The sequence below is a fragment of the Rhinatrema bivittatum genome, unplaced genomic scaffold (assembly GCF_901001135.1).
Source record: "Rhinatrema bivittatum unplaced genomic scaffold, aRhiBiv1.1, whole genome shotgun sequence".
Lineage (NCBI taxonomy): Eukaryota > Metazoa > Chordata > Amphibia > Gymnophiona > Rhinatrematidae > Rhinatrema > Rhinatrema bivittatum.
This window is the reverse complement of record NW_021821162.1, coordinates 85,001-98,959: the sequence shown is the minus strand read 5'-3', so window position 1 is coordinate 98,959 and position 13,959 is coordinate 85,001. Positions and strand designations below refer to the sequence as shown.

Below are 13,959 nucleotides of genomic sequence, written 5' to 3'. Positions count from 1 at the left end.
ATTCGGTGCTGAGTATGTCGACTACCATGCATAAAATAAGAGGCAGCAGTATTAGTAGTAAGTGAGACATTTTTCACATGGCAAAGCTCACAAAAACCTTAAAAACAAGATTAATAGTGCCTAAGTCAGAGAGGAAGTTTGGAACTGTTGCCGTACTGCCTATACTACTTAACCGGGATTCGTTTCTTCTTGGGGGATATGGCCAGGGCTCGGTGTACCATCCATTTCTGACCACAGAGGAAAGGAGTTTAAAGAGGCTACAGGCTGCGATAGATACACTGGAGGCCCCAACATGCAACGTCAATACTCATGGGAAGGAAGTGAGAGGCCATGGGTGACGCAGCACCGCTCTCCTCCTCATTCCCTACTCACTCTCTCCTTACCCTAATACCAACCTCTGTTATTGCCTCCTCTACTTCTGTCCTCTCAGCGTCATCACCTCCTCCCCATTCCCCTTCCCTGACACAGACTTCTCCCCCTATCACTGCCTCTGCACTTCCTACTCCTCCTAAATCCATCACTGCCTTTCCCCAGCTGCAGTCCATCTCCATGATCCCTTTTACCTCTTCACCTGCTCACTGCCTCTTCACTTCCTGTTCTCCCTTTTACCCACCGTGGTCTCCTAATGGCATCAGTGCCTACTCCCCCCTCCTATCTGTGCTCCTTGTACTCCCACCTCTTACCACACAATGCAGTCTCCATTCCTTAATGAAAGCGAGCACGCTGCTGCTTTAATATAGCAATAAATGAAAAGCTAAAGGGATTCATAACTACAGACACAGGGAAAACAAGCTGGACAGAGCTGTGCACCCAGCCAGTGGGCACAAGGAAGCCGTAAGCCCTGAAGGTGCGGGAGCCTTCTCACTTTCCAGGCTCAGCCAGCGGGCAGATGGATCGGCTGCCTGCTCTTTTTCTGCCTGATTGACAGCACTTGGCTGCATGTGGTCTCCACGAGCCAGGGCTGATGGGTTTCCTGTAGGGCATGGGCTGAAGGTGGCAGCGGTTCCTTGGAGATTTGCCACAGTAAAACTTCGGACATGGGCCATCAAATGTTCAACTTTCCACCAACTTTTCTTCCAAGTATCGTTCCACGGATGGGCAGATGTATTTTGTTTCTGGTTTTTGTTTGTTTTGTTTATGGCAAATTCCTTTCCTGCCTCCCAGTCAGCACTGTACGAGCAGAATGCCGAGGAGAAAAGCGAGGCTGGGTTCCCACAGGACGCCGGCTGATCTTCCTGTTGAAAAATACAATGCAATGGGATTATTCTCATGTTCTCACTTAGGGCCTGATTTTCAAAGGCATGTCACGTGTTAATGCACTTTATTGGCTGTAAGTGGGCTTTTGAAAATTGCTACAATATATACCATTGAGTTGCCCATAGGATTTACTCACGTAAGTGCACTTTACTTGATTAAATGGCATTTGAAAATTGTTATGAATTAAGAGTTACGTTTACACTCGTAACTCCTTAGAAAATTCACCTGAAGGAACAGAGCCCTGCGCAGGGTAAGGAGCGCATATCCCTGGCACTGTTGGTAATCAGTACTGCACAATGTACAGAGCAGGCGTGGCCACGTTTACCTATTATCTCTGTGGCCAGCGCCCACATCTACGTTTGCAGTGTAGGCTCTGAGTTGCATGTTTCTCTGTAAAATATGTGCTTCAGCTTCAGAGTTTTATCACCAAACATATTCAACCTGCAAGGAGACCATTTACATTGGGATCCTTTCAGAGGCTGCTAATAGTTTACCAAAAAGGGAAGCAGACACTGGCTAACTTATACAGCTTTCTCCACTCGCTCACACCCTACAGTGCTCCAGCTACCCTGGGGAGGGGACGATCTTCAGGGCAGTCTGGCTCTCTACCTTCTATTTCCCTATGGGAGCAGCATATGCGTATTATTCATATCGGGCCCATCAGATGCGCAAAATACCCCAAGCTGACTGTTGTTGATGTCCAGAACCTAGGGCGCCCCTCAGTCATGGCCTATGGGATTGTCCGGTGATCCAGCTGTTCTGGCCACAGCTTAAGGCATTCTATGGAAATCAGTTACAAATTGTTTTCCCTGTACACGCAAATACCTGTATATTGGGAATACTGCTGGAGGATGTCTCGTATACCAAACACGCTAGGGCCCTGCTCGTCAAAGGTCTATGTGTTTGCCCGACGTTGTACATTGAGCAGATGGGTGACGGGAGATCCCCCCACGATATCTCTGTGGAATACAAATCCTGATCTCTAGAGGCCAGGGGGTCCTGCAAGATGGGAGTGGCATCTGTTTGGGGACTGTTTGCCAGTTTCCCAGGCATTGGGGGGTTCAGCGGGTGGCCCCTGGGTCATCTTCCATTTAGCTCCAAACCCCAGTCAATAAAGCATCTCATGCAACCAAGAGGTATCCCTTATTGAATGCAATCATATAGACCTAGATTGTCCAGAGCGAACACCAGTGCAAGAGCAGCTGTGGTGAATGGGGGTGTTGCTACGTTACATTGTTAATCTCTGCTTGTAGGGGTAAGGGGATTGTTGAGGGGGATACTTGGACCTATGTAAATTGTAACATGACTCTTCATTGATGTATGGTCGTCACAAGAAAACTTGAATAAAGATATGGTTTAAAAAAAAGCGTGTGCTTCAGAAGAACATGTTAAGGCACGCGTGTATCTTTACATAAACACCTGTGCAAGAACTGTCTGCAGCATCGGGCTCCCGAGCCACATGCGCGCCCGATATTGTATTGGCATGCATGGGTGCCCCTTCACACGCGCAGGGGGATTTTGTAAAGCATGAGCAGCAAGGTGATCAGGCCTTTGCCCAGTTCCTTCCCAGTCTGCTCCAATTAAGGAGGGAACTTCCCTAGCCCACTTCCTACTCTGCCTCCCTTTTCCCCTCTAAACCTACCCTAACTAACCTATTTTTTTTAATTTTTGAATTTACCTGCTCCTTTGAGCAGTGGTAAGTACCACGCGCTGGCCGGCTGCCAGCGCACACTTCTCCAGGACAGGGGTAATGGCCCTTTTACCGAGCCTGGCACTTCCGCGCGTAGCGGGAGATATGCATGTGGCCAGGCCCGTTTTTTACGCATGCCGGCATTTTAAATTTTTCCCATTAGAGAGCAATTTGCAACGTGTGCATTGCTGGGGGTAAACGCTGGTTCTTCTCAGAAATGACAGGAAGGCTGCAGGGTACCTTTTACCCTCTACTTTCCACAAGTTTTCAAGCCAAAAGAAAGGCAATAGTTTTTCTGGGAAAGTCTGCAGACGAACTTCCCTGCTCCTGGCCTGGCGTAACCTATGAGTGTGGATTTATTTCTTAAAATGGAAAGTATTTGTGCAACTTCAGCTCCCAGACCACCTCTTTCTACAGGCACAAAAGTGCAAATAAAATTGAGTTCTGTGCACACTATTTGCAGCAAAAACAGAACAATTTCTAAAGAGCCATTTATGTGCATAAAACAGTCTGTTCTGCTTGTACACCCCCCTTTATGTATGTAATATTGCTCTGAAAACATTCCGGTTAAAGACAAAATTTAAAAATGGCTCTTATTCTTTGAAGGTTGCAGAACCCGTCTTTGCCTTATCATGGGTTTGCATCGTGTGCGCTGTGAGCAGAGGCCGATACCAGCAGCAGGCCCTCCCTAGCCTTATGCAATGAACATGCTTCTGCCATCGGCACGCCACACCCTCGCTCCCTCCCATAAACACAGAGACACCCTAACCAACGTCAGACACCACACAACTTGTAACGTTTGCTGTAACTAACATACAGTGGGAAATATAGGCCGCAGCTTTTAAATCAACTATAAATGAATAAATAAAGTCTAACCTAACCAGCAGCCTGACACTAAAGCAGCATTCACCGCCGGAGACTTTCTTTTTGCTGACCATTTCCTTTTCCATCATTATTCACTTATTTTGTGCACCATCAAGCCACACCATGCAAGGTTTGGGGCTGGGACAGCCCCCATTTTGTCTCCCTTTTGCCTGGTGAGCTGCCGCTGTCCTTCAGCTCTGACAGTGCTTACCCCAGTCCCATGGACCCTCCACTATCAAATACCTGTAATTGATTTTGAAAGGGGGGGGCTCCTAACCTTTCCTGCCACCTTTGCTAATAATTTCTGCACCCTCCCCCCTGCTCTGCTCCTTTTTAGCTCACTGGACTAACCCACCCCCACCTTTGACCTGGGCTACTGGATACCCAGGCCCACACCACCCCACCAGTTTATGGCAACCTGCCATTGTCCGTCCCCCCCCCCCCCCACACACACACACACCACCCAGGGGGTCCCAACAGCTAGGAGTTGTATCCCCTATGCTAATACACACCAAGGGGCGGCAGCTGCCTTATGCACCCCTGGCCACCAAGGGTCATCCATGGTAACTAAAGAGAAACATTTACATTAATACCGACGCCGTGTCTATTTCATGTAAGACTTATAACGACGGTAGATCCAAATAAGCACATAATAATCTGGGAACAAGGCTCCAAACATGGTTATTTGTAGTACAAATTAAATTCCTTCTCACTGACCCTTGGTTTGAGCCTGCAACATGGAACTTCCCAAAGGAACCATTATGGGTTGGGAATGAATAGTTTGAACTGCCCCTTTCCAAAATGTCACATCTGATGAAAACCCTTTCTCAGTTCTGTAGCGTTCTGTGACTGGATGAATGGAAAGCTGGAATTCTACTTTACATATTTCGTGCATTAATACTTCAGTCTTTTCTGCATAGGATGTGACTGTTGCTCTTGTGGCTTCATTAATGGAGATCGGCCACCCAGAAAGTAAGAAATCGGCGGGCTGCGGAACATGCGAGAGCACTGACAGGCGCACTACCAAGCCCTATACTATAGCGCCATCTATCGGCGGGCTGCGGAACATGCGCGAGCACTGACAGACACACTACCGAGCCCGATATACTATAGCACCATCTATCGGCGGGCTGGGGAACATGCACAAGCACTGACGGATACACTACCAAGCCCGATATATTATAGCGCCATCTATCGGTGGGCTGCGGAACATGCGCAGCACTGACGGACACACTACCAAGCCCGATATACTATAGCACCATCTATCGGCGGGCTGGGGAACATGCACAGCACTGACGGACACTACCAAGCCCGATATATTATAGCGCCATCTATCGGCGGGCTGCGGAACATGCGAGAGCACTGACAGCGCACTACCAAGCCCGATATATTATAGCGCCATCTATCGGCGGGCTGGGGAACATGCACAAGCACTGACGGATACACTACCAAGCCGATATATTAAGCGCCATCTATCGGCGGGCTGCGGAACATGCACTAGCACTGCCGGACACACTACCACCCGATATACTATAGCGCCATCTATCGGCGGGCTGTGGAACATGCACTAGCACTGCCGGACACACTACCAAGCCCGATATACTATAGCGCCATCTATCGGCGGGCTGCGGAACATGAGCGAGCACTGACAGACACACTACCGAGCCCGATATACTATAGCGCCATCTATCGGCGGGCTGCGGAACATGCGAGAGCACTGTCGGACACACTACCGAGCCCGATATATTATAGCGCCATCTATCGGCGGGCTGCGGAACATGCGAGAGCACTGACGGACACACTACCAAGCCCGATATACTATAGCGCCATCTATCAGCGGGCTGGGAACATGCGCGAGCACTGACGGACACACTACCAGCCCGATATACTATAGCACCATCTATCAGCAGGCTGGGGAACATGCACAAGCACTGACGGATACACTACCAAGCCCGATATATATAGCGCCATCTATCGGCGGGCTGCGGAACATGCACTAGCACTGCCGGACACACTACCAAGCCCGATATATTATAGCGCCATCTATCGCAGGCTGGGGAACATGCACAAGCACTGACGGATACACTACCAAGCCCGATATATTATAGCGCCATCTATCAGCAGGCTGGGGAACATGCACAAGCACTGACGGATACACTGCCAAGCCAGATATTATAGCGCCATCTATCGGCGGGCTGTGGAACATGCACTAGCACTGCCGGACACACTACCAAGCCCGATATACTATAGCGCCATCTATCGCGGGCTGCGGAACATGCGAGAGCACTGACGGACACACTACCGAGCCCGATATATTATGAATGCCCAATCACGAATACCTATATGTCTAAAAGATATCACTAAAATTTAGAGAAACATTGGTACATTGTCCAATCCCTACCAACTTTTAAAGAAAAAGACTTTTTAATTGCCCACAAATGTGATGGAAACCTTAGGGATTTATTTTCACCCTCCGGGCTGCCTTTTTTAAATAATAGGGACATAGACCATGTGGGCATTGCTCGGTCTGCAAGGTAAACATGAAGACAGACAGCATCTACATCACAGCCACAAATAGGATATACAAGCTGAACTCCTTTACCAACGTTACTTACCCTGCAGTATGCCCACGTAATAAGATGTACATTGAAAAGACTATAAGAGCCCTGAACACAAGAATCATTGAACATAGAAGTGCTGTTAAGTGCAAAAAAGAAAACAACTGCTTGTAGCACATTCAGTTACAGCCGGTCATAGGTTGGAAGATTTTAAGTTCTGTGTCATCCAGAAACCGATTCCTAACTGGAGAGGGGGCAATTTTGACAACCTACTCCTCAGATTAGAACAAAATATATTTTTGAGTTTAATACAATGGTACCACATGGCCTCAACCAAGAACTGGATTTCTCCATTTATTTATAGTCTACTCTCATGTAACTGTTGTATGCAGTATTCTCCTTTACACAGTTGTGCACAACAGCGGACAGGTTTTCTCTCACTATGTATCTTTAACACCAAAACAATCGCTCACATATAAATTACTTGTTGCAAAATTAACCACAGACCTCTGTCTAGTGCAACATTTTATTGAAGAAGCCTGATTGTTATATATTATTTGCTACATAGTAGGTCTGAATTAAACGACATGCAATGAATAACTATTTCTCAGCTTCACTCATTCTCCACTGGGTCAGATTCAATTTGTGTTTAGCGTCTCATTTTTTAATACTTTTCAGATATATATTTTTAAAATTAAGGTTCTATAGAACATGTTAATCTCATTAGATTTTTAATTTTCTACATAAAATACATCATTTTATAAGTTAAACAGTTTTATTCATTATTGCATAAAACAGTATTTAAAGGAAGTTTAATCCTAGTAACATGCGGTGCACAGCAGCAATAGTAATTGCGCTGCTGCCTTATACTTTAAGTAAGTATACCTTTGAACGCTATGGTTCTTATATTTTAAATTTAGTTAAATTTGTCTCTCCTTTTATTTAATAGAATTTAGGCCTGTGCATGCCCGATTCGCTCCTTTTGGCAATGCATTTTTTCCTGCTGCGGGAGGACTGTGCTAGCTTTCAGCTTATGTCTTTCACCACACCACAATTTTGTAGTTTTTTGATTCTTTTTAATTTCACCTCTTATATCAAGATTATGTTCTGACCAGATATCCATTTTTATCTTGCTTAGTTAGCTTTTAGAGCTCTGTATAACATACAAGCGCGTTTTTGCCGTGCACACACTAATGTATTTAATATATACTTATTTTATTTTACCTCCAATATTATTATGTCTCCTTCCAGATATCCATTTTTACTGCTGTCAATGTATCAGACTTAATTTGCTTTTATTGCTTCTGCACCGGTGTTTATGCCCCTTCCTTTTTTTGACGTGTGCACACTTACAGTAGGGATCGGTCCCTCCTTTAAAACTTATGCTGAAACACATGGGTGTATATTTGATAAATATGTTCATTTTTTAAAAAACTTTTTTACTTTGTGTGTTTTATATATGTATACCCCATTATCATTTACCCACTGTGTGATTTTTATTTTTCCTGCTTGAAAGGGTGACTGGAAGAATTTTGCGTCAGAAGTCCATTTAAGTCACACACATCAACAATTTTTTTTTATCAGATCTATTATAAGTAAGTTTCCATTATCTAAACCATTCCAGAAATGAAACATTTTTAAGTGATAGAAACTATTCTTACATTCATTTTTATTTTGTGAAGGCTTCAATATTAAAGTAATGTTTTGCTTAAAAATATCATACACACAGCGTACATTGTTTTTGTTACAAAGTCTTATCTAAAAATGCCCCTTTTTGTTTTCTCTCTTTTTACTTTTGTTACCTATCTTGTGTTAGACCCTGGATTTAGATTTTCCATGACCACTGAGAGAATACCATTGGCTATCATTGCACATTGGCCATATAGATTGTTTACAACTCTAAAGGTAAAATAACTTACTATGTTACATTTATTCTGTTAGCTACATTTCAACAGTTAACTTATGTCTCTTTATATGTGTGTGTGTTTATTTATACATTTATTATTGTCTTTCATGATTCTTAAATTAATATAAAAAATAACTTTTGGATTTTATTGTTTGAATACAGCCCCTGAAGCAGCCCACATCTATGGGCAAAACTCAGCCTGAGTCGGGCACCTTGTGATATTATTAATAAAGACTCTGTTCACTTTGTGGTATAACATACTTTATATTCTGTTAGCACTCGATGCCCCTACCTCTGAAATCCACCAGCCAATCATCCCAGGAGGTCAGCACATTGCTCAGAGCTTTCTGCTGCTGGGGGTCCAGATAACTAATTTGTGAGCCTGTAACAGCTGCAGCCTGATTGTAATTAAACATCTGGATCTGGTCAGCACTGAACACAACCTGCCAGAGAAGAGAAACCTGCTGAAATGTTATTTGGATAATTACAACTAAAGGGCAAATTGTCAGATCAGAGCTGATTATTAATATCAGAGAACAAAGGGAAATCTTTCCTTACCTCTGTCTACACCTAATATTTAGCTTGTGGAATCAGAAAGGCGTGTAAGCCATGTGGGGTCCAGAAGTCTTAGATGCCAGTACAATCCCTTCTTAAACTAAATAAAGGACCTCTCTTAACAAGCTCCTTTGTTTAGAGCTCTCCCACAGAAATAGTTTCATGGTGGACATGAAAACTGGAATTAACCTTAGGACCAGTTTACAGGATGACCTTTCTCCTGATAAAACTGGAGATACATTGCTGAAACAGAAAACACCTTCGGTTCATTTATTCTTTTTACAGAGCAAATGGGTAGTAAAAACAATATTTATAGTAAGTAAATAAAGTTCATGTTGCGTCCGTCAGTCACAGAAGCTGCGACCGCTCTGCCTTACCTCTTTTCTTCCTCTTTCTCTCTCCTTGGGCAAGATGGCTGCCTCTGGTTCTGAGTGCCAAGGGTCACGGTGTCTTCAACCTAGCATGGGTGTTCCAGTCCGCCATGCTCACTCCCGTGGCCTCCTAGGGCACGAGCGCACACATCTCCTACGCTCAAATACACGTCATGGCGGAACCTCGAGGGCGGCCCCACTGCATGACATCAATACCTCCGGGTATATCAAGCCTCCGCTTCGCTACCACCTTTGTGTTAGCAAGGACTTTGGTTTAGCTACTCTGACCACTCTAAGCTGCTCGCTTAGATGCCGCTTTCACTCCTAGGGCCTCGCTCCTGTAGAAGCTCTAGACATCCGCTCCTCGGGGGTCTCTCGCTTCCGTCTACCCTTCGGGGCCTCTGCTAACTAAGACAAACTGCTCCTCGGGAGTCTTTCTCTCTCTTCTCCATTTTCAGGATATCGACTATCAGGTACTCCACTCCTCGAGGGCCTACCAGCCTATGTATCCTGCACCACGGACCTTCAGTCCCACCATTCATCATGAGGAAGATGCCCACATTCCTGTGAGTACCGCTACAATCTGGTGCTCCAGCTCCAACCCACCAGCCACAGCGTTACCCGCACTGCGGGCTCCCGCCTATCGTGAACATCTGGGTGAGATTATACATCCGAGCCTGGCACCTCGTGGATCTCAGTGCCTTACCTTCCTGCCTACATCATCTCTCTACAGCAGTTACAATGAAGCCCTCCATCCATACTGTGTCTGCTATTGAGTTCAGCCTATCACTGTGGATTCCCAATGGGGCCCCCTCCCTGTGGGTGGAGTCATCTCCACAGTGACCAAGGGGTCCACAATGTGACAAACACAACAGCTCAGATGATGGAAGGAAGGTCCCATCAGCTTTATATTAGAACCAAATTCAAGAAAGGAAAGGCTTGATAAATGTAGGGTACAAGAGTCTCACAACCTTGAGAAATCTCAAAATATCTGGATGCTTTCAGAGTTCTTTACCTGTCTGAGATTGAAAGTTTGCTTACTTGTAAACAGGGTTCTCTAAGGACAGCAAGATGGATCAGCCTTAATGCATCGGGTGACATCATGGACCCAGCGCTGAGAGCTCAGAAAAAGCATTCAAGCATGCACAGGGAGTTCTCCCACATATGCAATGCCTCACAAGCCTCTCAGGCTCCTCCAGAGTTTAAGCTTTAGTGAGGGTAGGTGAGTATTGTTTATTTATTTTATTTAAAAAAAAAATGTATTCCACACTGTGGATGGATTAAAATATTAAGTAGGCTGATTCATCTGCTGTCTGTGGAAAACACTGTTTACAGGTAAACAAATTTGCTTTCTTCAATCAACAAGCAGGCATGAATTAGCATTGATGTATAGGGAGTCCCAAGCTGAGGGCTGCATTGCAGAACATGACTGAAACAGAGAATTCGGACCCCAGCAAGAGGAGAGTGGACTATTGGGTGAACAGGCTGCATAGTACTCCTTGTCCAAACAGTAATGGGACATGAAAGTGTGAATTGATGACCAAATATCAACTTTGCAAATGTCTTTAATGGAAATGGCCTGGCAGTGAGTCATTAAAGTTGCCATGGCTCAGTTTCCTCATGGAGGTGACAGGGCAAAGAATTCCATAACTAGGGTCTCGCAACTGAGAAAGCTCTGTGGCAAATCTCCTGCATGCAGACCTCTCTGAAGGATGAAGCCACCTGCATCAGTCTTTGTCAAAGATAATGGGTATCCTCAGAATGGATAACCTTATGAATCAACACAAGGACCTTAAATTGCGTCTGCAAGGGTATGGGAAGCCAGTGGAGAATCCAACAAGGAAGCCAACAATGTCTCCATCCTGTGGCCTTTTCCAGACCCACACTGGAACATGATGTTCCTCCAGGAAGTTTTCAAGCTGCTGTAATACCTAACTCTCAATCAGTTTACCAAGAGTGAGCAAACTAGAGATTGGGCAATAACTTGACAAATCAGGAGCCAAACTGAGATTTTTTGACCCGAATAGTGGCACATTTTAAAGTATCTGGCATTATCCCCTCTTCCAGGCATTGATTTTTTTTTCAAGAAGTCAAAATCCAAACCCTGCCAAAGAATGCATCTCCAAAAAGGACAGGGGGTCCAATGAACAAATGGTAGACTTCAGCTGGCAAACCAATGTAGGAATATCTGACTATTAAACAGTAAAAGTGAGGAATGTCAGAACATACAGGTGGAAGGATGTGGACTAAACTTGGGAGGCTACTGACCTTTTCCGAAAAGAAATCAGCAAATCAATCACAATCAATTTGTGAGTCATGCTGAAGTCAAGTAGGCTTCTCTAACAACCCCTTCACAACAAAAAAGGATTCCATTGAGGAGCATGCAAGAGCCTAATCCAAAATGGTTGCTAGGCAGAAGTCTCCTGAGGAATCCTGATATTGTGGCTTAAATTGCCCCTAGAAATTATATGTTTTTACCTGTTCAAATTTTTCAGACTGTATAGAGATGTCTATCAGTAACGGAAAGAAAACAGCTGCCTTTCACAATTTCTTCATTGTTAAGCAATCCAAACCAGATCCTCCAACAATAGAAAAATAGCACCAGTAAAAGAAAAAACATCTCTAGACCCAAAATTGTTGGAGTTGCAGCATATGAAAGAGATGAGGATAGGTCATCATAATATGACCCAGGAAAATAAAAAGTTCCAGTGGGCGATTAACTGATTCCTAGATTTTTGTTAAATAAAAATCTTTCCTAGCAGATTTAAAAAGTAGCTTGCAATTCCACCAAGTTCAAATAGATTATGCAAGGAGACAAAAATCTCTGCTAATGCTGAAGGATTTGTGTCCAATGAACAGAATGGATATCAAGCAAAACATCCAGCTGAAGAACCAAATTAAAAGACCCTGAAAAACCCTGTTCAGAGCATAAAAGGTATCCAGGTAAATGTGTCCAGATTGCTGGGGCTTCAGATGGAGAGCTTAGAAGGCAGAGACTGGAAGGTTGCAGAGGAACCACGAGAGACAGTCAGTCAAAGGCCAGGGGGGAGTTACATGCATCCTCAGAAAGCCTCATTGGTTCAGCACCCTGATTGGTGATAGGATATATGATAAACCAGACTCCAGGAGAAAAGAACCAAATGGTCCATCCAGTCTGCCTAGCAAGCTTAAGGTAGTAACTGTCGCTCTGTGCAGTTATACTCAAAGCCTTATGATACCCATAACAATTTCAGCTAGTAACATTTTTTACTGGATGATGAGCTTCTTGAAATTCAGACAGTGTTGCTTGACGTGCTTTGCTTATGGACTTGGGTCTCTCTTTATCACATGCCTTATTGCTACCAGAAGCCTACTGTAATCCGATTATTCCTGAGGCTTCTGAATTCTGGATGTTTGACTTCTCTGTGGAAGTAGGGGTGGATACTCAGGATGCTTCAAAGTTGGGGAAATTGGGTATCTCAGAGTCACAGGTCTTGTTCTACAAGAGCCCATTGTAAACCATCTGGGTTTCTAAATCTTCTGTGAGAGTTGGGAGAGATATTCTGATGTTGCTTGTCTGGCCTGTTAATGCTGTGTAGTTCTGCTCCACTGTTCCTAATCCTGAGCTGTTCTACTGTTAACAGCTCCATGCCAAGATGCCTCTCAAGCTAGGCCTGGTTTTACCAGCCTTGGCTCAACCTTCATCCAGCTTTTTAAGGTATGCTTCTTACATATTGCTGTACACATTGATATACCCTGAGAGCTTGTACCAACCCAAAATAGAGGCTAGGCCAGGGTGGAATAGGCAGCTGGGATGTCTGACACTCTGGAGGACTTATTATATACCATTCAAATAATCTAGACATAGCTCCACAACCTCCAGCAGAGGGTTAATACCCTGCAGTGGCCTAACCTTGATCAAGTTAAATGGTTATCCCCATCTGCCCACCAGGGGCAGATTGGCCTATCGGGGGATCGGGCATTCCCCGGTGAGCCGATCGCTCCAGTCACATGGTCTGCCATGCGTGGCCGTGAAAGAGCCGCACTCGGCAGACCGCGTGACGTGTCCTGGGCCGGCCTGGGTGGCGAATACCCGGGCTGGTCCAACATCGTGAGTCCGCTGCTCCTATGCACCCATTCATAAATTCTCAAATGTCATACCCAGAAAAAAATTGACAAAGAACAAACAAGACAACCTGCTCCTGAGAAAATGCATCACCCTCCAGTAGGCAACAGCCTTTGGACTAGTCCTTGATTGATGGCGTGAAGTATTGGCTGTCAGTAGATTGAAAGGAGAGACACCATCAAGAAGGCTTCTGTCTCTAATGCAGGCTCGAGGGGCACCAACAAGTCAGTGGTCCCAAAAGACCAGAAACTCAGTGCACCAGAGAGTGAATGTACAAAATGACTCCAGAAGAGGGCAAGAGGATGCAACAAGCACTGTTAAGCTCTCTCTCTCAATTGAAACATTATTTAGAACTCAAACCTCTTATATAACAATTGCAATCTGGTTGTCTTGGAGAGGAAGGAACCACAAGCTCAATTCAGGAGCCTCAGTGTATTACATGGACCTCACATTTGGCCAGCAACACAAGGCTCCATTATACAAGAAGGTGAACAGCATGGCAGTGGAGACTAATGATGGTTCCCCCTTATTATCATTTCCAGTGACTCAAGAGACTGAACTATTGATAATGACAATTATTTACCACCACCAGGAGGTAAAATGTTGTGATCTCATCCATGCTGCACAATTTGTAGTCATCTTGGGATTGCCAT

General features: G+C 44.8%; 1 protein-coding gene across 1 annotated transcript in view; it reads right to left on the bottom strand.

Moving 5' to 3' along the window:
• Nucleotides 1-1,139: 1,139 nt before the first annotated feature.
• Nucleotides 1,140-13,959, bottom strand: part of LOC115082498 (stereocilin-like) — a 46,799-nt gene continuing 33,979 nt past the window's right edge. Inside the window, exons 12-13 of the mRNA XM_029586727.1 lie at nt 8,568-8,718; nt 1,140-1,235 (exon numbers count right to left, since the gene is read on the bottom strand). Of these exons, the coding sequence (XP_029442587.1) occupies nt 1,165-1,235; nt 8,568-8,718 (222 nt within the window). The 3' untranslated portion in view covers nt 1,140-1,164. The remainder of the gene's footprint in view (nt 1,236-8,567; nt 8,719-13,959) is intronic.